This window comes from Leptinotarsa decemlineata, unplaced genomic scaffold (assembly GCF_025532065.1).
Source record: "Leptinotarsa decemlineata unplaced genomic scaffold, Ldec_3_MD MMD2_tig00000505_RagTag_RagTag, whole genome shotgun sequence".
Taxonomy (NCBI): domain Eukaryota; kingdom Metazoa; phylum Arthropoda; class Insecta; order Coleoptera; family Chrysomelidae; genus Leptinotarsa; species Leptinotarsa decemlineata.
In genome coordinates this window covers 14,482,677-14,508,012 of record NW_027412549.1, presented here as the reverse complement: position 1 = coordinate 14,508,012, position 25,336 = coordinate 14,482,677, and the positions used below count along the sequence as shown (strand labels likewise).

At 33.1% G+C, this 25,336-nt stretch overlaps 1 protein-coding gene across 3 annotated transcripts in view; it reads right to left on the bottom strand.

The window, feature by feature from the left end:
- Positions 1-25,336, bottom strand: part of LOC111505601 (uncharacterized) — a 55,902-nt gene that overhangs the window by 7,609 nt on the left and 22,957 nt on the right. The window contains exons 8-9 of one of the 3 annotated variants that reach the window (XR_002722159.2): positions 24,028-24,806; positions 16,831-17,014 (exon numbers count right to left, since the gene is read on the bottom strand). The exons of 1 other annotated variant lie outside the window; for it this stretch is intronic. Coding sequence is in view for 1 of the 2 variants with exons in the window: in XM_023160440.2 (XP_023016208.2) it covers positions 16,838-17,014 (177 nt within the window). In the remaining variant the exon portion in view is untranslated. Of the gene's footprint in view, positions 1-16,429; positions 17,015-24,027; positions 24,807-25,336 lie in introns of those variants that run through there. One more of the 3 variants, XM_023160440.2, reaches the window with a different exon arrangement.

Here is a 25,336-nt window from a genome sequence, read left to right as displayed (position 1 = left end):
ATTCAAGTTTAAGATGTCTGTACCATATGTAAGTCTAAGGCACGAGTTCTGAACTTTTTAAATCTCATTTTTGTATTGACTTGAACATGGAACATAAAGAATATCCGCGTAGTTGAAAACTGAAAGCACTGAAGATTCAAACTTTTTCTCATGATGAGGCAAAATACGTCGGTTACTAACTAATTAACTAACTAACTGATTTTCAGTGCAGCGAAGGCTCGTTGTAAGACTTTATTTATAAATTTTCCATATCCCAGGTCTACAAACACTCCACAAATATTTGTTATTTCTTTCTAGACGCCTTTTGCTAACACCGTAGCGTCCTCCAATGAGCTAAACTCCTTTATACAACAAAAATTGGTATAGTCGAAGTAAACGATAATGTGGACTCTTAAAGTTGACGGCACTCTCAAAGGCAAAAAAACCAATACATACAAATAAACCGGCAGCGAACTAATCCACGTGGACTGTAGACTTAGCGGTTCGTATTGGATGTTACGGTGACGATTAGAAATCGGGAATGCGGGGATGGTTATCGCCGTCGTGTTCAGTTCAGGAACTGATCGCGATTGGAGTGTTGACATTCGATATTGGTGCAGTTATAATTACTCAAAATTTTTGTTATCTGTTTGAAATGTGGCGTCCTTGGACAAGTACCAATAGTAATAACGAGTGTGATAACAACGCAGACTTTTTCCAGTGTAGTGATTCCAATAGCGATGGTGAAGAATGCGAAAAAGAGATACCAGTGAATAAGATTCGAATGCATTTGAATAATGAAACACAGAGATTTTGTTTCAATGTATATAAGATTATACACCTCAAGTTTGGTTTCAAGTGAAACAAACTATTACAAGCAACATCAGATTGGACCGAAATTCCTTTCTCAACTGTACGTCAACTAGTCAAAAACAAACTTTATGAACACAGGACGCGATGTGATATAGGTTTACCAAAACCTTAGGATGTTCATCTAATAAAATCATTGAAAAAAAAACAATATACGACTGTTACAAAAGCAATGAGAATCATAAGGAAGAAATTGAATACTTCCGGCCATAACGTGAGCTGCTGTCATAAAACTCTTCAGAATTGGATTAAGAAACTAGGATTCACATTTAAAATAAAAAACAAACGTCAAGCAGTTATGGAAAGCAGAAGAATAGTGAAATTGTGTAACAAATACTAAGAACAAATAACTAAATATAGACAAGAACAACGGCAAATTTTCTATTTGGACGAAACTTGGTATGACACTCACAACAAAGTTACGAAAGGGTGGACTGATGGTTCGAGAATGTGTACGCCTAACATGCCTGCAAACAAAGGATAGCGACTAATCATTGTGCATTGCGGGGAAAGTAAAGGATGGGTTCTGAATTCTTCGAAATTATGTGGAAAATACTTGAGGACTGCAATAATGACTATCATAAGAACATGGAAGCTAATATTTTTGAGGAATGGTTTGAAAACACATTGATCCCAAATTTGGATGCGAATAGTGTAATACTTCTTGGCAACACATCCTATCATTCGCGACAGGTCATCAAAGTATCGAATAAAAATTCGAGGAAAGATGAAATACAAAGTTTTTAAAGGATAACAATTTGTATTTTGAAGATAACTATACCAAAAACCAACTACTTGAAGTTTTACAGACAAAAACATTTGAAAAACTGTATGCCCCTGAGAATATTGCTGAAAAATATGGACACACCATACTGAGACTTCCTCAGTATCTTTGTGTTTTCAATCAAATCGAGTTGATTTGGGGAAAATTGAAACGAAGCATCAGGCGTAAAAATAATTTTCCAAAATTTGATAAGAAAGTAATAGAGCTAATTAAAGATAGAAGTATCTGATATTACCGAAGAAGACTGGCAGAAAGGGATTAAAAAAGTTATTTTAGTTGGAAAAGACTATATGGAGATTGGACACTTCCATATTAATGGTGGAAATGAATTCATCATTGATTTAAATAAAATAAATAAGTGATAGTGAAACAGAGAATGAGGAAAAAAAATTATCAGAAGCTTATGTCCACTTATGATTAGTATACTAGTATCAATACTACCAAGAAGAACTGAAGATATCATATAACAAGAAAATATCCAAAATTATCACTTGACAATTCAAACATAAGTTGTGTAATTGATTACAAAACGAATGTTTAACTCGATTCGATTCAAGGTTTGGTATTCCATTTATTGAATTTCTAACGCGCATAAATGAATATTTTCATAAATTCCTCAAACAACTCTATTCATGATGCAATCCTTTGCGTAAAAATAGCACCTCCAGCCATCCTCACCTTCGTTTTGAGATGAGAAGAAAACGAGTGATAAATATTCAGTTATTCAACCAGTGACGATTCGAAATGAAAGAAAATGTTACTTTATTCCGTTTATGTCAAGGACACGGATCGTGAGAAAGGGATATGTATAGAAAGTTATCGGTAATCGGGACAGTGTATTTCAAATTCACAAGATTGAAGTCATGGCAATGTCATAATGAAGTGGTATTACCTTTTTGAAACATCACCTACTTGATATTTTTGACTAAATGCAGTAACTGATGTATATGGAATTGTTATTTCCAGGAATGTCAAAAAATGGAAAAGGAAAATGTTATTGTATTCGAAGTGTACTAATACGATGTAATGATAAATATCCGATAAAACGTTTCATGTCAACATGACCATCATCAACTTTTTTTTAATATGGACCTGTCTTTTTTAATAGAGATATTTATGAAGTGATAAATTCACAGTCCAAGGGTATATCACATTCGATAGTTTTATAACGTTTCATTTAATAATAATAATAATAGTAATGGCTTTTATTGATGGTTCCATACAATTACAACCAATCAAATGGCAGTATTCAATATCTGCGTATGATACATCATCGCAGAGATTGCTCTTCCATTCAACCGTAAGAGCAAAAGAAAAAGAGGAAAAAAAACAGTAGTATATCAAGAACAGTGCAACAAATATATTCAGCGAAATTGAAATACAAATATATACAGGGAGTAACTAAATTAGTGTAAAATATTGAAGGAGGTGATTCCTCATCGAAAAAAAGATAGGATCTTTCATATGAAGAAATTTCATTGGAGCATCCCTTGTTAGGATACAGCCCCTTAAAGGGGGTACATAAAATTTGTATAACAATATTTTGCACAAGCACTGAAAAAGTTACAATATTGAAATTAACCTGACGCTTTGTACTACCAAAAAGAAACTTCTAACCCATTTCCCTGTGACAGACCGTTAACGTAATGCATATCAGTCATTATTTCCTACAGGGTATGCCATTTTAATAACCAGTGAATTATTAATTCACAAACTGACAGCGTCAAACCAATTTAATTGTCACTATCGCCAATAGCGACCTACTAGAACTATTAGTTTCGTATTTTCGCATTTATGACGATGTATCTCTGTAGTTGTTCGTAAAATATTTTTTTGCTGCGAACTGGTTTATTTTGGGCAAAACACCTAAGAGACATTTTTTGTTTAGAATAAAACAGGCTATCGGAAATAAATTTTTAAATGGTGAACAAATAATAAGACAAAAATTTACATTAGAAATAAACCAAATAAATTACTGGCTGAGTGTTTTTTTGGTAGTACAAAACGTTAGGTCAATTTCAATATTGTAACTTTTTCAGTGCTTGTGAAAAAAATTGTTATACAAATTTTATGTACCCCCTTCAAGGGGCTGTATCTTAACAAGGGATGCTCCAATGAAGTTTCTTTATATGAAAGATCCTATCTTTTTTTCGATGAGGAATCACCTCCTTGAATATTTTACATTTATTCAGTTACACCCTGTATATTTTGTTGAGCTTGGATAAAGGTTTATTGATTTCAATAAAATTCGATTAGTTGGATCTATTTATTGTAAGAAGATATTTTTTTATCTTTCGTTTGAAGCTTCCTAATGGCAGAGGTTTATATTCAATGGATATCCGATTGTATGAGTACCTAGGCAATATGGTAAGAGAAAAATCCGCGAAACACAGAAGTTTTATGCGGTGGTATTGTTAAATGTGTCCTGAATCTCAAGTTAGGATGGTGTACGTCAGTTCTAAAGGATATTTTTTCGAAAAGATAGCAGGGTTTTCTTGTTTTAAGTTTTTGAAAAAATGAATGAATTATTCGTTTGGATTCAATATTCAACCAACCCACATCCTCGAACTGTCACTCTTCAAAATTCCCGGACCATACACCACTGTTGTCAAGATATAGGCCCCAGTTTTTTGTAACTTCTTCCAAGGGAAGTTCTGTCCCATCTCTTACAATAACCATCATCATCAGTGACAACTATCAAATAGAAAAATAATTATTTCATCATGAACTTTTGGGAAAAATGAAACCAATAGGGAAAAATCAAAGCTACATGGCAATCTACATTGAATACTCGAATTGATGACCTCTTTGGTGAATGCACATAAGTTGTCGGTTCAGACAATTTCTGTGGCAATTTTCTAGCATAATAGATGTAACACTAATACATGCATCTCTTATGTTTTGTTTGAGATGGTCGATATCTGTACTTTGTGTTGAAAAAACTTCATCCTTCATGTATCCCCAGACAAAAAATCTAAAGGAGTAAGATCTGAGGATCGAGCTGGCCAGTTAATTGGTCCATTGTTTCCAACCCATTTTCTTAGGAATATCGCATCTAAATATTCCCTTACTATTGCTGCATTATAGGGAGGATCCCCGTCCTTTTGAAAATATTGTATTTCATGGCGGATATTCATCTAAGTAGTCATCGAATTCATTGAATAGAAAATGAAGATACATTTTACAATTCAAATGATCATCGTAAAAGAAAGGGTCAAGAGGAAGATCTTCCTCTTGAAGATGATCACTTGGTGATGGTGGTGTTGAAATAACGGTTTGGTGTTGGGAAAAACCTCCAGTAATATACGAATAGTATCAACAAACAAGCCATATGAAACGAAATTGTTATTTTCTTTCTCTCCTAAATATTCGAATGTGCTTCTAAATCGAAGACACAGGCGTTCTGATTTCATTAGTGATTCACTGTGTATATTGAAATAACATTTCTCAGAGTTACGTAAATATCTCCGAAGGCTAAATATAAGAAACCATCTTGATGCAAGTTCATGATTCTCCGCGTAATACTTTCGATTTCAGTGTACTCGCTTACAATTCTTGCGGTCAATTAAGTAACTCATCTCCATTTCAAAACTGGTTGTCTTCGAAATGGGCACGGTGATCTTTACTGAAGTCGATCGATTGGAAAGTTACAACACCCGCAAATACATACCACAAGAAGAAAATGAAGATGTTTGGATTGAATGCCTTCAGTTTTAAGTTTCAGTTTTAACGTGTTTCAATGAAACACGTTAAAAGTAATTACTGATGTGCAAAATTTTAAATGGGCTAATAGTGGTTCACAAATATCTCATTATCCTATTATTTTTATTATATATCAATAATATAGAGAGTAAAATACCATATTCTGAAGTAACTGCATATGCAGATGATATTAGTTTGATGATATCTGCCAAAGCGACGAATGATTCTACATGAAAATGCGAATATGCTTTGGATGTAGTTTCAAATTTTTTCAATAGTCACGACCTGCTTTTCAATGTGAATAAACTCAGTTAATCCGCTTTCACAACTATCAAAATGAAACCGATGATATTCAAGTGACTGATGATAACTCTACTTTGAGAAACATCCATGATGCTGTTGAATTTAGGCATTCAAATGTTTGAGAATCTTTCTTGGAATGAGCTCTGTGATCAACTAGTTTCAAAACTGAGCTCATCAACCTATCTTTTCGTTAACTTGAGAAATGTTCTCAACATAAACCAACTTATGACTCTGCAAAGAGTATAATGTATTTATCCAACAGAACGTTTGTTCAACGTTCCTCAACAGTATTCATGCAGAAACATTTTCATTACACATGAAATTTTAACTCTGGTTGGATTATATATTTATGAGTTGTCCGTTTATGTTTTCACTAACAAGAATGACTTTAGTCTCAAAGATAATATTCATAATGAAAACACTCAGCAAAAGCAAATGATACACGTTAGAGCGGCTGGGTATAAGATAACTCAAAGTGCATCAAAACGTATAGGACCTATTACAACTGTTCACCAAAGAAATTGAAGTCAATATGCAGCCTTTCGTTGTTTAAAAAAAAATTGAAATAGTATCTGTTAAAAAGATGTTTTTAATCTCTTGACGAGTTTTTAAATACAACAACGTGATTTGCTACTGTATATATTTTGTTTGTTCTTGTATATATATTTTGTTTTGTTCTTTCATGTATAATGACTATTTCCTATACATTTTTTGTCATTCAAAGGAAATAAAAAAAAAGTAAAAATACTTTGTCAATTTTGAGTCTGCAGCTAGATATGGAATCACATTTTGGGAAAGCAGTAAAGAATAATGAAAACTTTCGTCTAATTTTTACTGAGTTCATTATTGTTAATAATAAACTTACTAGAATTAGACAAAAGTTATTTTCTTTATTCTATATTCAATACGAATTTTTACAAAATAAATATGTCATCAGTCGAACAAAATAGTAATACTGAAAAAATATCTGCAATTCAGAAAAGGGCTATCGTAATGATGGATAATTTGAAGTGTAATCAATCAATCGTGAAGATATTTTTTCAATTATAATGGGATAATGACGATATACGCCCTTTATATTCATGAATGATCAATGTTTCTTTTAAAAAATAGACATCTGTTCTTTAACAATAATACTCAACATTTCTATGGAAGAAGAAATAATTTCGTGTTTCCTATATATAGATTAACTGTAACTGAAAAAACTCCTCATCCTAGTTGAACCAAGGATTTAAGAAGCATAAATGAATCTGAGAGAAAAATGAAAACAGTTTTAATAGATTTAGAGCAATATATTGTTAGTAATAATTTGAAACAAACGGAATCATAGGAATGTATACAGTTATGAGTGGTTGTATGCCAGTAGATTCACATAAATTTCATTTTTTTTTCGACGTCATTTCATTTTGTTATATATGTACAAGCTGTAATATTCAGCATATTTTTTAAATATTCATTATTATTATCATCATCATTATTATTGACATATTCATTTATCAAATGACTGTATGAGATATGCAGTTCATTTGAATTCGCGGAATTTGGAAATCGTAGTTAAAGATCAGTAATAAGGGATTTTTCTAATGGTATACACTGCATCGAATAGATATACATATTTTCTGGGTATACGTTATGGAGATAAAAACATATTTTTGCCAAAGATAAATCTCCAGTAGTATAAAGTTCACTGAAGTCAATATTAATAACAATAGAATAAAGAGGAAATAGTATTAGACTGAATATAAAAATCAGTAGCCGACCCTCTAGAAGACCCAGTTTATGGAATTTATGAAATACAAGATTTTTGAGAAAGAAAGGTTTTAGCTTCCTGCTTTTCCATCTTTATACAAAAAAGTGGGACTCTATGCTATTGAAATCAATTGCTTCCTTCTTTAATTACATTTATTATTATTATTTTCATTTTGTTACTATATTTTATAGATCAGACTCATGTTTCAATAGCATACCCATGCACAAAGTTTCACCTTTTATGGGTTTTCTATTTTATTTCCTATTATTGTTTGTCATTCTGTTGTAAATCTAAAATTATGAGCAATTAATTATTATTATTATTATTTCTTTGGAAGATTCTCACATTTTTTTGGATAAAGTTGCAGAAGTAGATAGCCAAAATATTTTTCCCAAAAAAATGTATCTACACTGAAAATGTACCCCTTTGAATTTGAACAAGATTGAACGTTGTCACCAAAATTTTTGACACTGATAAAGAACGAAATTATATCACGAGTAAAGCATTTATTCAGTTCATCAATATTTTTATCCTTTTTTAACTTCTGGAATTAACGATTTCAATTCGACTGAATCAATAAAAAATTAAATCATCAATTCTAAAGGAGCAATTCAATAAAAATCTATTCAATTCTTGTATATTCTGAACCGAATACGTAGAAATTTGGGAAAGTTCGATGCATCAGACGCACGTTGCGTAATTTTTAGGTATACACTGGAATGTCAGAGGTCGATATAAGTGAAAGGTAAGAGTACTCACCAAATATTTCATGATGATCTTCAACGCTGAGACTAGGACGTATACAAAGTCTTGATCGGAGAAATGGCTTTATATACCCTCTCTTCTGAAGACTTCTCACTCTTCAAAATGTTTGAAGGTAGACAGTTTGGAATGAGACACTTTTTTCTTGTGAAATATGATATTCGAGAATTTTTCAAATTATCATTATGTAAGGTTTTCAGAAATTGTCGAAATAATCGTCATTAATATCGAACATCATTCCATTATTTCTAGTTTGATTCCTGCATACTAATGACAAAATTATGGAGAATGTTTCGAATAATTTAGCAAGATCCTTATTTGGAAAGAAGTCAAGAGAATCGGGACATCAAATTGTTGATGTGGGATGGAATCCCTTGCCCAAATTTTCAATAAGATTCGCTTCAAATTCACAATAAAAAACTTTATAGTAAGAGATCATTTCGTTTTGTATTTTCATTTTATTCAATAATATTATTCAAGAACTATGACTTTGATTATGCTAGTACATATTCGCAGATGGCGTAAGTGTTTTTTTTGTTCTGAGTATCCAAGATTCTACAAAATGACCTGAGAAAGTTCTGAAAATAATTCAGCACAATACCATTGGAGCTTCAGGGCTGAAGCAAGGGGTAAACATCACCCGAAATTTGGTGCTGATATACCTACAGGGTGTAACTAAATAAGTGTGAAACATTAAAGGAGATGATTCCTTATCAAAAAAAAGGATCTCTCATATAAAGAAATTTCATTGGAGCATCCCTTGTTGAGATACAGCCCCTTAAAGGGGGTACATAAAATTTGTATAACAACTTTTTTCACAAGAACTAAAGAAGTTACAAAACTAATCTTTGTTATATTGGATGTTCTTATTAATTAACCATTCTTGCATTGCTGCTTTTTTCCATGATTGTTTCGATAATGGTTCTAAATGTCGACTATGGTATGGGGCATTGTCCATGACGATGACAGACCCAGGTTCCACAAGTTGAATGATGCCTTCAAACCATTTTTCAAACACCTCCGCATTCATCTCTTCATGATAGTCGCCTGTTTTCTTAGATTTAAATATTAATTCACCATTTGGTAAAAATCCACTGTCGCTTCCTATATGCGTAACTATCAGACGACTGCCTTTTCCAGATGGCTGTTTTAACCCAACTGACAAACCTTCAATAAAGGCTTGTCGTGCACTTGTTATATTACGATCCTGCCATACTTTTTTGGCCGTATGTCCTTGGTTAACCCATGTCTCGTCCATGAAGTACAATGTTTTATTGAGCTTCCGAAATTCGTCAATTTTTCTTAGATAGTTTCTTCTCCATGCTATTATTTCTTGACGTTCAATGAGAATGCTTTTCCTGTCAACTTTTCCGTCCGTACGTAAATTTCATTTCGTGTACAAGTTTCCTAAAAGTTTCTTTACCCATTTTTGGGACCATTCATGATCGCTAAGTGCCTCCAGAACTGTTTGTAGTGTGGGCAGCTCATTTCTGAAAAAGAAACTGTGACTAGTTCTGCGTATACTGGTTTTGGCTTCTTCATCAACTGTGATTTTTTTTCGTCCGCTACTAGTTTTTGGCGTTTGTACGTCCCCATGAATTTCTGCTTCTCGTAGTATTTTGAAAATCGATGATTTTGGTACACCGGTATAATCAGAGCACATATCAACTAATTTATCTTTTGTAATTGTGGAACTTAATGATATAGAAATGCCCGGTTGGTTATTCGGAGGTACACACGTAGAATTACAGCACATATGCACAAAGTCATCTTTTGGTGGCTGATGATCTCTTTCAAGACAGTGAAATACTCGCAGTACAATTTGTATTTCTCTTACTGACCGAGACTCCGACCGTTTTACCTTTTTCGACGTGGAAGGCCCGACTATGTCTCCCATTTTTTGAGTAGTTTGAGAACGGTATAGAAATATAATTATGTAACGCTTAAACACTTATTAGCACTATTATTTTCACAATTGTTATCACAACACGTCGATTGCTGACTAATTTAACTGTAAAACGTACAATTCACGCTGTATAATTCACAAACAAATGATACGCTCATGGCTGCAAGTACATTAGTGAGGACTGCAACGATGAGATGGAAGTTACGGTAAAGTGACAAAGACAGAAATATCGTTGCGTACAGCGTTGCCACTAGTTGGAATAAATATCTAACACTATACAGAAAATAATGAATTTTAACTGATCAGTAATCAGGAAATGTATAAGTATTACTCATTACAAGCTCATTACTGATTTTTGTCATAAATAATACCTTTTAATCGTACTAGTATTGTGTATTATCTATAATTTGCCACAACCTACAACTCTACTGCTTACTATATTATTTTGATTCTGCTATAAACTGGTAACGTAAAATTTAGATATGACAACGCGCTTTACTCCCAATCATTATTGGTTTTACTATAACTACAAAATAACAATAAATGCAGTTCGCATTTATGACGATGTATCTCTGTAGTTGTTCGTAGAATAATTTTTTGCTGCGAACTGGTTTATTCTGGGCAAAAAATCCAATAGACATTTTTTGTTTAGAATGAAACAGGCTAGCAACAATAACGGAGTCACCTCTAAAAAATGTTTTTGAAGGGTTCTGGTGCAGGTGAAAAATTGCAATTGTTATTAACAAAATTAGATTAAAAAAAATTGTATTTAGTTTTTCGTTAATAACTCAAAAAATATTACTATTCAAGCAATTTTAAACAAAGCTCGTTAAAGAGAAGGAAATTTCCGATAAAAAAGTCTCGACTCCCGAAACTCTATCTCCATTATTTATAATTTTAATTTGACGTTGAAAATAGAGTTCCGCGCGGTTGTTACGACATGCGCGCGCTGCCGCTAAAGAGAGTTTATTAAAAAAAATATTTTTTTTTATAACATAAAATGTCATTTTAAAAATTTGAAAAAAATCTGGTATGTTCTTAACATTTGAATGAATCGAGTCCCGTAGAAAAAAAAGTTTTATCACCATTTTTCAAAAAGTTATTCAATTGTTAACTAACAAATTTTTTCCCAATCTCCGTTGGCATAAATAATGGGATGAAAGGTATAAATAATTGTCCTATAAATTTTAAACTTCGTGGAGCCTTTTTGATATATATATACTTCATACGATCCTGCGATAAAAGTTCATAAAAATTTATTGATTTGTTAATTATGATTTTTTTATTACTATTGCAAAATGAAATATCTAAAAATTGATATTTCTATGTCTATTTTCACATTTTACGATGGCAGTTATTAACATAGGATATGATTTTTTTACGTAATTTGTTCATTAAATTGTTTTAAACAAATAGAGAAATTCAATATTTTTTAATTTTTTTTTGCTATTTCGTTGCATAGAGATAATTATGATATAAAATTTGTCTTAATTTTAATTTTTAATTGTTTAAAATCGATTTTTTTCATATTTCGATTGTTCAAATAATTAGTTGAGAAATAATTTTGCTTTCAAAAATCATAATTCACACTTTTAAATAGTTTGTCAGAAAAAAAATTATTTCTTATTTATTTGTTTATCAGTTTAACAATTTGTTATTAACAAATATTGACCGACGTTATATTTTTTCTGAAGCAGAAAAAAATTATTAAAACAGCTATATAGGGTATCCCTGGACTTTCTATACTTTGACCCCATCTATACTTTTCCTCTCGGGAATGTATAGATGGGGTCAAAATATCACCAGTACTTCATATAACTTTTTTTCCTAAAAGTCTTCGTAACCAAGTTACGGGCCCTCGAAGTTACAAAATGAAAAATGTTTTTCTTTAATAACTTTTCAAGTGAATATTCAAAATCATCCAAATTCTGGTAATTGACTAAACAAATGAATTCCGTCGATGAGCTTTCATGCAGGAGTCAGTTGTTTTGCTACAAAGTCAGGAACGGACTACCCCCGATGGTCCACACCCCAAAACTTTGAAATGACAGATATTTTTCAATATTTTTCAACAAAATGAGGTTACTTGGACAATTTTATGAATAAAAGTACTCGTGTGGAAAGTCGATCGGAGCAACGAGTCTTGATAAAAATGTAGTTCTACTCGATGACATCAAACCCGCTCGTCCACCATTATTTGAAATGAATAATTATCAAAGCAGAAATAATAATGATAACGTTAATTCAACAACATTTATAACAGGAATAATACAAAGTATGCTAAAATGAAGTCGTAAACAAAAAGTACAGTACCTATATGGAAGTTTGAGTCACAATTGTGATAGCAGATATTTTTTCAAAAGAAATATCAAGTTCTGTAGATTCGTGGTGTTCTTAAACTAACAAGCTACTCTACTATGAAATATCGAATTCATTCCATATTTTGTATGTACATAATACGTGTGGAATAATCACGTTTCGTGTTGATCAGTTATCTGGAATCTCATGAAACTCAACATTCGAATGATTCAAATTCTTCTTCACAGCTGAACTGTTGAGGAGTTTCACTGATAATTATAATTTTATGGGAGAAATTCTTTAACACGAATCTAAATTTAGCTGAAAAAACGCACATCGGAAAAAATATTTACTATACTAATAAAAAGCAAACGAATGAACTACAAAAACGGCTGCACATGATCAGGTGAAAAATATCCAGGGAATAATATTTCTTTCACAGATGTTGACAAAAAAACCTTTTAGAAAGTTTTGATAAAAAATGAGAAACTGGAATGCGATTTTGTTTTGTTGAGTGGTGCGTTGTCATATAACTATCATTGTATTGTCAATATTCTATAGGATATTTTGAATTTTTTTGATATGGCCGAACAGTTTACATTCAATGAATATGCAGATATGCATGTATTTTATGGACGAGCATTTTGTAATGCTGCAGAAGCTCGTCGTCTGTATTCCGAGCATTTTCCCAATCGAACGGTACCGTCAAGAGAAACATTCGAGCGTGTCGATCGCAGCTTGAGGGAGACAGGTATGTAATAATTGATAATTAATTTGAGCACGTTGTTTTATTTCGATATTATTGTAGGTACAGTTTTGCCAAAACGAGATGGTGAGGGCGCTCCTAGGACTGTACGTACCGTTGTATTGGAGGAAAATATTTTGGAAGCCGTCGCTGATGATCCTTCAATGAGCATCAGAAATCTATCAGAACAGTTCCATACATCCAAGTCCACTATTCATAGAATAATTAGGGAACAACTGCTCCACCCATTTCACGTCCAGAAGGTACATGCCATGACACCTCAAGATTTTCCAGCACGACTGGAATATGCCAATTGGTTCATGAATAGGCAAAGAGAGGATATGACTTTTATTAATCGAGTTTTATTCACTGATGAAGCAGGTTTCAGTAGAGATGGAGTTATCAACTCTCATAATCTCCATATATGGGCCGAAGAAAATCCCCATGGGATATTGCAAACCAAACAGCAACGGAAATTCAACGTGAATGTTTAGGCTGGTATCATAGGAAACCATCTTATAGGACCATTCGTTCTACAGGACCGATTGAATGGAGAACGTTATTTGGAGTTCATTCAGAACGATTTGAATGGATTTTTGGAACATGTTCCATTGCAAACCCGAAGAGCAATGATGGCGCTCCTCCTCATTTTAGTTTGATTGTGCGTGACCATCTGAACCATATTTTCCACAATAGATGGATTGGTAGAGGTGGGCCATATTCATGGCCATCGCGGTCTCCGGATTTAAATCCATTGGATTTCTTTCTGTGGGGCATCTAAAAAGCCTTGTTCACGCTACACCTATTCACACAAGAGATGCATTGTTGAATAGAATAACATTACATTGTGAAGCCATACGAAACGAACCTGGAATGCTATTTCAAGTACAGAGAGGGTGTCTTCGCAGACTAAGAAAATGTATAGAGAGAGAAGGTGGTCATATCGAGCAGTTTCTGTAGCGGATTTTTCATTTCTGTTTGCTCTTGAGGCTCTTGAGTTTCGTTAGTTAAACGTGTTTGCATTATAAAAATTCGTTATGAACATTTTACCTATCATTTCCATTTTCCTTAAAAACTAATATTTTCGAATAATGGTAGACATCTCAGGATAAATGTTGTTGAATTAACGTTATCATTATTATTTCTGCTTTGATAATTATTCATTTCAAATAATGGTGGACGAGCGGGTTTGATGTCGTCGAGTGAAACTACATTTTTATCAAGACTCGTTGCTCCAATCGACTTTCCACAGGAGTACTTTTATTCATAAAATTATCCAAGTAACCTTAATTTGTTGAAAAATATTGAAAAATATCTGTCATTTCAAAGTTTTGGGGTGTGGACCATCGGGGGTTGTCCGTTCCTGACTTTGTAGCAAAACAACTGACTCCTGCATGAAAGCTCATCGAAGGAATTCATTTGTTTAGTCAATTACCAAAATTTGGATGATTTTGAATATTCACTTGAAAAGTTATCAAAGAAAAACATTTTTCATTTTGTAACTTCGAGGGCCCGTTACTTGGTAACGAAGGATTTTAGGAAAAAAAGTTATATGAAGTACTGGTGATATTTTGACCCCATCTATACATTCCCGAGAGGAAAAGAGGAAATCCAGGGACACCCTGTATATAAAGAAGTGTCATGAATTTTTTTTCATTCATTATAATACTTTCTAATATCAATCAACCAATAATTTTTATGGCACACTTATATATAGCTGTTTTTGTAATGTTTTCTGCTTCAGAAAAAATATAACGTTGGTCAATATTTGTTAATAACAAATTGTTGAACTAATAAACAATTAAATAATAAATAAAAAAAATCGCCAAACTATTTAAAGGTGTAAATTATGATTTTCAAAAGCAAATTTATTTCTCAACTAATTATTAAAACAATCGAAATATAAAAAATCGATTAAAAACAATTAATTAATTAAACAATTAAAAATTAAAATCAAGAAAAACTTATTTCAAATCATAATTATCTCTAGACAACAAAATGGACAAAAAAAAAATTCAGAAATATTTACTTTCTCTATTTGTTTAAAACAATTTAATAAACAAATTACGTAAAAAATTCATATCCTATGTTAATAACTGTCATTGTTTAATGTGAAAACAGACATAGCTAAATATCAATTGAAAAAAAATATCAACAATTTTTAGATATTTCATTTTGCAATAGTTATAATTAACAAATTAATAAATGTTTATAAACTTCCATCACAGGATCGTATGGAGTATATATATATATATCAAAAGGGCTTCACGAAGTTTAAAATTTATAGGCCAATTATTTATACCTTTTATCCCATTATTTATGCCAACGGAGATTGGGAAAAAATTTGTTAGTTAACAGTTGAATAACTTTTTGAAAATTGGTGATAAAACTTTTTTTCTCTACGGGACTCGATTCATTCAAGTGTTAAGAAGATACTAGATTCTTTTCGAATTTTTAAAATGACATTTTATGTTATGAAAACATTATTTCTTTTGATAAACTCTCTTTAGCGGCAGCGCGTGCATGCCGTAACAGCCGCGCGGAACCCTATTTTCAACGTCAAATTAAAATTATAAATAATGGAGATAGAGTTTCGAGATTTGGGACTTTTTCATCAGAAATTTCCTTCTCTTCATCGCGCTTTTTTCAAAATTGCTTAAATATTAATATTTTTTGAGTTATTGACGAAAATCTAAATACCATATTTTTTAATCTTATTTTGTTAATAACTCTTGCAATTTTTCACCTGCACCAAAATCCTTCAAAAACATTTTTCTAGAGGTGATTCCAATTCGAATGAGCTATAGCTCATATTTTTAGGACCTTTATCTCTAGTTTTCATGTTTCTGAACTTGTTGATTAGACTAATAGAAAAATGATCCAAGTAAATGTTCAAAAAGGACCTCCATGAGAACGATAGTATCGACCTCAACTTATAGATTAAATGAAATAGGAGAAAAAATTGACATCGATCAGCAATGTTCGAGCTGATGTAGAGGAGAACAGTTCAGATGGAGAGAAAGAAGTCTCGTTCTTTAGTGAAACGCCTCTTGGATAGTGTAATTTATAATTAACACTATGATAATTATGAATCCTCTGATAATTATCAGAGGATTCATAATCCATTATTGCACCAGTGAATCAATCATCAGAAACAGCAAAATTATACCTCATCAACATTTTTTCTCTGAAGATGGTAATAAACTTTATCGAATTCTTCCCTTATGGGTTATTCATAGATTCATATTTTTTACTTCTTTGGAAGACTGAAATCAGTGGAAATATGATTTTGATCCGCAATAAATTTGAAGCTAAAGAAATTAAGAGATCTACTATTTCACTGTTCTTTATTTTTTAGGTGCATTATTGCTTCAATTCCATTTTGAACAAAGGTACAGTTCACATACTTTTGTATCGTCATTTGGTACAGCTGAAGTGTCTCCGATGTCATGATCGCCTACCATAAGTAGGCAAACAACCTTCATTTCCACACAATTCCACACAATTCCTCACTATCCAGTCTAATGAAACAGTATCAATATATTTGCTTGAGATGAGCTCCGTACGGCCTATGAAATATCTTGAAACCGGTGGATGAATCAAAGTTTCCGATATTTCTGATCATATTCAAGGTAGGCACAAAATTGTGAAAGTAAGAATGTGACATACGTGAAAAATTATCGTGGTCAAAATGTCTCCATGAAATGGAACGTTTCACAAAGATGTGGAAAGATAGTGTTAATGATCAGGGTATGGTTGCTTATTTTTTCGATAGTGTGGTGTATTCAAATCACGTTCTTGTCTATATGGTGGTTTATGTTTCTCTTCTTTTGGACACTGCCTGCTTGGTTTCTTATGAGTGGGGCAAGGAGGAGGGTGACTTCTATTTTTAATCTCATCCAGCCTCAAATTCATCTGAAACAATGGAAAATGTAATTCTTTCAGTGTCACTAAATCACCAAGTGTTTGTTTCTAGAGACGAAAGTTAGGATTTCCTTTTGTCTCACAAACAATGATACAGTAAAGGACATAGAGGAGTCCGCTGTTTTCTAGAAGGTACATTTTCAGGTACCTAACGATTAGATCTTAACAAACCTTATTTTGAAAATATCACATGTTTCTTTAACACAGTAGGTTTTTTCGTAGTGAAAAACATACTGAAAGTTAATTCTCTACTCTAATTTTTATATACTCCACGTAATCACCAGAGAGAACTACCTACTCAGGTGAGTACTTGATCATAATCACCTAGATCAGGGGTCTCCAAACTACGGCCCGCGGGCCAAATCCGGCCCGCCAGTGTCATCAATCCAGCCCGCGACAGCCAATGATTTACTGTCATCAATCTGGCCCGCAACAGCCGATGATTACCTAATTGTTGTTACTATTGCTGTGATAAGTTGAAGAAGAAAACAAAGAATGATAATTACTCGGTTTCATTTACTTGCAAGGTAAAACTTAATGGCAGAAATGATGACAAAGAAAACTTAACGTAAGTATCTAAGTTTAGGCTTATTGATAACTAACAAATAATTGAAATGAATCACAGTAAAACAAAAACACTAATGAGATTTATTTAATTGTGATTTTCCACCAACAATACTTTGTAGTAGTGGATCAATTTTACTTGTACCAATTATCAAAAGGAATTTAAGATGCTAATCGGTAAACATCTGTAAACATTCTTTGTGTACTTCATCTAGGAAAAAGTTTTCTCACACAAGTACCTAAGTAGTTCCAAAAACAGAAAACAACCCACGAGCAAATTTATGCAAATTATCAAATTGTTCCAGTGAAGACTCTTATGAAATTCCAAATAATTTCCATTTGGACTTCCGAAGCCAGGGTTTCAATGTCAGAATCAAAAGGATTTTGAAAAAGCTTGATTTCATTCGCTAAAAAACGAGTATCAAAATTTATCTTCAAAGCGCTCAAAGTTTCGATTGCAAAACTGACGGGAAATTCAGTATCTGTAGTGTGGCTGAATATTTCACATATTTCCAAATGTGTGAAACATTTTTTACGTAATTGCGATTGAAATAGTATTATTTTCTGCCTTAAGGATTTGATATTGGTGTATAAATCAGGGAGAAGCTGATTTTCTCCTTGCAATCTCAAATTCAGTTCGTTCATATGATTTGTCAAATCGTCATAGAAGGCTAACTTCCACATCCATTCACAATTTTCTAAATCAGCAAAAGGGCGCTGCTTCTCATTTAAAAAAAAATCAATCTCTACTCGAAGTTCAAAAAAGCGCTTAAGGACTTTTCCGCAACTAAGCCAGCGTACGGCAGTATGATATGGTAAATCATTTTCTCCTATCTATTGAATAAACTCGCGGAATTGTCGGTGATTCAGCCCAGTGGATATGAATAAGTTAACAACTGATATGACTGGTTTTAGAACTTCAGACATATCCAAACATTTTCCGCACAAGGACTGTTGATGAATGATACAATGTAAGACTAATGGTTTTGAACCACCAGCATTTTCTACAGCCTTTGACACAAGTGCAACCACTCCTTTATTTTTACCATACATATTTCTGCCTACATCAGTTGTTATAGAATTCAAATTTCCTCATCGAAGGTTCTTTTTATTAATGGCATTTTCAACTCCCTTAAATATATCTGCCCCAGTTGTCGTGCCGTGAATACTATGAATATCACTTCATAGCTTTTATCTACTCCGCGAATAAAAAGCAACACCTGTTGACTCATCCAATGCCAGAGAAAACCACTCATGATGTCCATTTTTGTCAAGACAGTTGAGACGATATATTTTCTGCGATGTCTTGCACCCTCCGAGCCACGGTGTTTGCTGACAAACTGACACTTTTAAATAAATTTACCTTTATGGGGCATATTTCTTTGGCTACTGCAATCAAGCATTCTTTTATCATTTCTCCATCGGTAAATGGTTTGCCACGTTTTCCGATTTCAAGAGCCACACGAAAGCTGGAGCGAGTTGCAGACTCTTTCTTGTTCAGTATTCGCTTTGGGTCCGCGTTTCAAAGCTTAAAATTTTTCCTTTCGCAAACTTCCTGTATACTTGGAGTAACTTTGAAGATGTTTCGAGTCATAGTGTCTTTTAATATTATAGTCTTTGAGAACAGCTATGGTTTCATTACAAATTAAACAGAGCGCCTTATTACTGGACTCAATCACAAAATACTGAAAATTCCATTTTTCTTGGAACGTTCTGCATTCACTGTCGATTTTTCGCTTCTTTTCCATACTTACAAATCACACATAAAACCAATAAGACAAATCAAAATACTTTTATTGACGGGTGTTACTTTATTTCACAATAGACAGTTTGGCTTCCTTCGCCTTTCCTACGCAGACTAACTCGCAGTTGCGCCGCTAGCCTTTTTATATGCAATTATTACTGCCATCTCGAGGTAGACCAGAACTTTCTCGAACCAAATATTTGATTACGCCTAATGCCACCTAGCGGGTAGCTGAAAAAGATAGTACTCGCCACTAGATGTCGGTGTCACAATACACAATAATAATTGAAATGCAAAAAAGCGTAACTTTGCTCAGGTCACGCACTTCGCGACTATCCTAGTCTATAAATATAGTTAATAGCAGAAATTGACCCTTGGAACAAACTGAAAAAATCATTACGGCCCGAAGGCTTCAAAGTTTGGAGACCCCTGACCTAGAGCATCTACTCAACTTTCATATACTTAACGTACATCCTCAATTAGGATTGCCTAGAGCATATTATATCAATTCTACATCAATAATAATATGCCTACAAAGACTACGATAACATCGGTTTCTAAGGAAACAAGTTCAGTACTGCTCATCTATTTAATCCACTTGGTCATTCAGTAGATTGTTTGAATTTTCAAGTTCAATAATTTCTATCTCTTTCAAATGATTTAGCTACAAACCTTTATTTTCTGTGTAATATTTCGAAATCTCTGTTAAAGATATGATTTTCTTTCAAAAGATTTTTTGAATATGTTAAACTTCTTTTCTTTTTTTACATAGCTCATATGATGTTACTGGTTGCGGTTCCTGAATTTTCTGCCGGTTTGGCCAATATATACCTTAGGAAAAGTTCCACAGTTTAATTCATATATTTCTGATTTATCGAATTTGGATGTATTGTTTCTATTATTTTTAACTAACCTTCCCAACGTATTACCTGTTCTATATGCAATTGTAAAGTCTTGTTCTTTCAAAAATGAAGCCACTTTTCTGTTGTTGATATCCAGTTCAGCGAAAGATTCATTAACTTGACCAAAGTACAATTTAACAAAGATGAAATTTCAACAATGTCCAAGGGGCCGAAATAAACACCAACAATAATTAATAAAAATAGTTTGGATACGTTGATAACAGATACAGCTATTGCATTGAAACAGACAGATAATAGAGATATATGGGGCATACAAGATAAATGAAGTAATTCAAAACCATCCATTCTCTTTATCAAACGGGACGTTTTTCCTATTGATATGTTAGATAATGAAAACGAAAGTAATTGAGCTTCATCATATTTTGGCCAAATAACAGAGAAGGTGGCTTCATTTATGTATAAACAAGATATTAAAATTGACTATAGAATAGGTGATACGTTGGGAAATTTAGTTAAAAATAATAAAGACAAAACATCCAAATGCGAGAAATCAGGAGTATGTAAATTAAATTCCGAAACTTGTCCTCAGGTATGTATTGGTCAATCTGGCAGAACATTTAGGAATCGCATCCTGGACCATCATATGTTCAACAAGTTCAACATATTAGAATCATCTTTCAGAAAAAGACATGCCTTCACGGAGATTTCCAAATTTCACAATTGTTTTCTTAAAAACCGATGTTATCCTAGTCTTCGTAGACATATTTTTATTGACTAGTTGTTTCCCGTGGCTTCGCTTAAGTGGAATTTGGTTTTCCACATAGTTACAATATTTTTTATCGACCCAAAACTTTAGATTTCCAACTTCAAAATTGACGAAATCGATACAATCTTTGATCCCCATTTTTCCTTCTGGGGGATTGGAAATTCCTGATTCGCAGTATAAGCTGTATTTATGTATATTTTCATTTGAATCCGTCGTTTAGGTGTGAAAGAGCCACATACAGTGTGACCCATTTTTAATGGAAACACCCCCCTAAAATTTGAAGATGTAAATCGATTTCAATAATTATTTTTTAATGACAAGTACTAAGAGGTCTACCTTAGGACAAAATTTTAAATGTTTATTCAAGTTTCAGGGCATATTACGATTTTTTTCTTAATCGAAAATCGGGATTTTTTTAGCGATTTTTTTATTGAAAAAATCACTAAATAGGTGTGACCGGAATTTCATAAAAATTATTCATTATTAACAAAGTTATGACAACTCAAAAATTCGAAAACTCACACAGCTAACAGTCACAATATATCATTTTATTATTTCAGCAATAAAGTGCCGCCAGATGAAAAAAAAACAAATAGCGTGAATATTTTTCATGAAAATAACGGAATTACATTCACACAATTCAACTAACAATGGAGCAAAAAATTTTAATAAACGTAACTAATAACTAATTATTGAAAAGTTTCGATTCAGTGCAACAATGAATTCTAACTCATATTCTAGTAGCCTCTATTAATCCACCACGTATTTCGATACATGTGTCGTAGCGCTTACGAATGTTTCTGATTACGTTCCTTAGTTCTTGAGGGCTAATATCTGCACATACCTGTCGAATTCTTGCACAAAGTTCATTTCTATCTCTTGAGCGGTTTTTCAAATTTTTGTGTGAGAAGTCCCCAGAGAAAAAAGTCCAAAACTGTGAGGTCTGGAGATCTGGGTGGCCACTCTATAAACGGACTACCACGGCCTTTCCATCGGTTTGGAAAATGTTCGTTAAGCCATTGCCTCACAGCTCTGGCATAATGAACTTAACACTCATCTAACTGGACAATCAAATTTGATCGTTCATTGATTGGCAGTTCGTGAATAGCATCCCAAAACTCTGTGTTTAAAAATTATAGAAACCTCTGCGCATTAATGTTTTTCTCAAATATTCGTTCGTTCAATATCCCACACCAGACGTTGATTTTTTGGGAATACTGGCTTTTGCAGTTTATTACTCAGGTAGGATTATCCGTTGCCCAATAGCGACAATTCTGTGATGACACTACTCCATTTGTAGTGAAAGTGGCTTCGTCGGTATATAAAATATTTTTTAGGAAATTTCTATTGTTTAAATATTCCCCTTGGGCCCATAAAAAATATTCCAGTGTGTGTAAAAATTTTGGCTTGAAAAGTTTACCATTCTTCGCCTTGAGACATCTCCGGATAGTTTCTCGTGGAATATTCAAATCTGAAGTGGCATTCCTTATACTGGCATTAGGATTATTTCCGAAATAATCTAAAATGATTTGATCATTCCTGTTTCGTCTTTGTACAGGATTACTTTTTAACATCATTCTTGATACTGCACCAGTTTCATTGAATATTTTATTTATTTTATTTACCGTACCGCAGCTAATACGAGGACGATCTGGATGTCTCTCATTACATACTCTACAAACCTCTCTAGCACTTCTAACGTCATCTTCCGAAAGCGTACAATTTCAATTTTCTCTCTTACGCTCAAATTTGCAGCCATGACACAAAATAATTCGAAGAACTGTAAGGTGAATATTATTGACAATAGTACACTTAAATCTTTCACAAGTGTCAAACTGTAATATCATTTCCATGGCAACTAAGGTTTAAATTGAAATATTAGGTCTTACTTAGTTTTAGTTAATTTGCGTGAAAACTTGAATGTAATTCCGTTATTTTCATTAAAAATATTTACGCTATTTGTTTTTTTTTTCATCTGGCGGCAGTTTATTGTTGAAATCATAAAAAAAATTCTCATGGCTATATCTGTTGATATAGGGTGTTTTTTGTGACTGTTAGCTGTGTGAATTTTCGAATTTTTGAGTTGTCATAACTTTGTTAATAATGAATATTTTTTCATGAAATTTTGGTCACACCTGTTTAGAGGCACTTTGAATCCAGTGGCGTAGTGATTTTTTCAATGAAAAAATCGCTAATAAAAAATCCCGATTTTCGACTAAGAAAAAATATCGTAGTATGCCCTGAAACTTTAATAAACATTTCAAATTTTCTCCCAAGGTAGACCTTTTACTACTTGACATTTAAAAAATAATTATTGAAATCGGTTCACAACTTCAAATTTTAGGGGGGTGTTTCCATTCAAAATGGGTCACACTGTACATACATCCATCCTCACTAACTTCCACATTTTTATTAGTATTGATACTATAGATATAGAATTGATATAATATGCTCTAAGTAATCATAATTGACGATGTACTTTTTGTAGATATGAGTTGAGTAATGAATATTCCTGGAGTTTTTTCCCAACACCAAATCGTTATTTTTACACCTCGACACGTGTTTCGATCACCAAGTGATCATCTTCAAGGGAAAGATAAAACTGTGTTATCTTTCTCTTGAAGATGATCACTTGGTAATCGAAACACGTGTCGAGGTGTAAAAATAACGATTTGGTGTTGGGAAAAAAACTCCAGTAATATTCATTACTACACCAAAGGTTCCAAACAGTACATCACAATGAGTTGAGTAGTTGAATTAGATAATTATGATCAAGTAAGTACCTGTGCAGGTAGTTCTTATTGATGATTACGTGGGGTTAGAAAATTAGAGTGAAGAATCAAGTTTTAGTCAATCAGAAAAAGTTGTCTCAGACGTTAATTAACAAGCGATATCTCTGTTATTTGTGAAGCTAGAAGAATGAAACTAACGATATTTTCTTTATATTCAAATGACACCTCTAACAATTGAGTAGTCTACCTGTCATTGTGAATACAGAGAAGTAATGATTTTCTTATAAATCAACCAAATATCCCAAAACGTTATGGAGCAAGCAAATTGTGCAAACCTTTAGATGATAAGCCTCATATTGTCTCTCAACTTCAGACAAATGTAATCATAGCTAATATGATGTTATGACAATGCACGTCACATTTGATTCTTCAGATCTTTCTAATCTACTGAAGGCACTTCATGTACAATTCTTTCTACACAGCCTCACAAAAAAAGGGGGAGAACCGGCTGGCTAACGCATTAGATCCTTTTTTTCAATCAATCTCTTAGCATCTATCATCAAGATGGTTGCGAATTATGGAAAGGGGCACCATATTGTTACCACATCATTGTTCTAACGCTTCGAGCTAAGAAATCTAATTGTCGTGGCCCTGTTGGTCCATAAATAGATAAATAGTCATCCACTCCAAGTTTTCTAAACAATTTCTCACTATCCAATCTGATGAAACAGTATCGATAGCTTTGCTTGAGCTAATGAGCTCCGTGCGGTCCATGAAACATCTTGAAACCAGAGATGACTCACGGTTTCCCAATATTTCAGATCTTCTTCAAGGTAGGAACAAATTTGGGAAAGTAACAATTTGACATGTGAAATATCATCGTGACCTAAATTTCTCCGTAAAATTAAACGTTTCAAAAAACTGTGGAATGATATTATTGATCATCAATGTATGGTTCCTTATTTTTTCGATAGTATGGTGTATTCAAATCACGTTCTTGTCTATATGGTTTTTTATGTTTCTCTTCTTTTGGGCACTGCCTGCTCGGTTTCTTATGAGTGGGGCAAGGAGGAGGGTGACTTCTATTTTTAATCTTATCCAGCCTCAAATTCATCTGAAACAATGAAAAATGTATTCCTTTTTGTGTTACTGAATCACCATGATTCGTTTTCAGATATGAAAGTTGGGATTCTTCTTTCATCTCACAAATAATTATGCAGTAAAGAGCAGAGGGGAGTCCGTTGCTTCTTCGAAAGTAGATTCTCAAAGGGTGTCCCAGGCGTTAGTTAACAAGTGATTTATCTGTTATTTGTAAAGATAGAAGGATGAAACGGAAGCGATATTTTGTTCTAATGGCACCCCTAACGATTATATACTTCACTTGAGTCTACCTGTCATTTTAAATACAAAGAGGTATTCATTTTTGAAGTCATACTTCTTATCGTGCGTTAAGGAAAAGTGATGAGAGGAAATTTTTACAATGCGCGCGCACACCGTCACGAAAAATCGGCACCCTGAAGTTAGCTTCCTCTTCTTTAATTTATATGGTCGTTGCTTCTCAGTCGAGTACATTTGGCCAGATTTCTCCTGTACATAGTGAACGAAAGCTTCGTCCAGGAGCTCAGTTGCCTCTCTCGGAGCAAT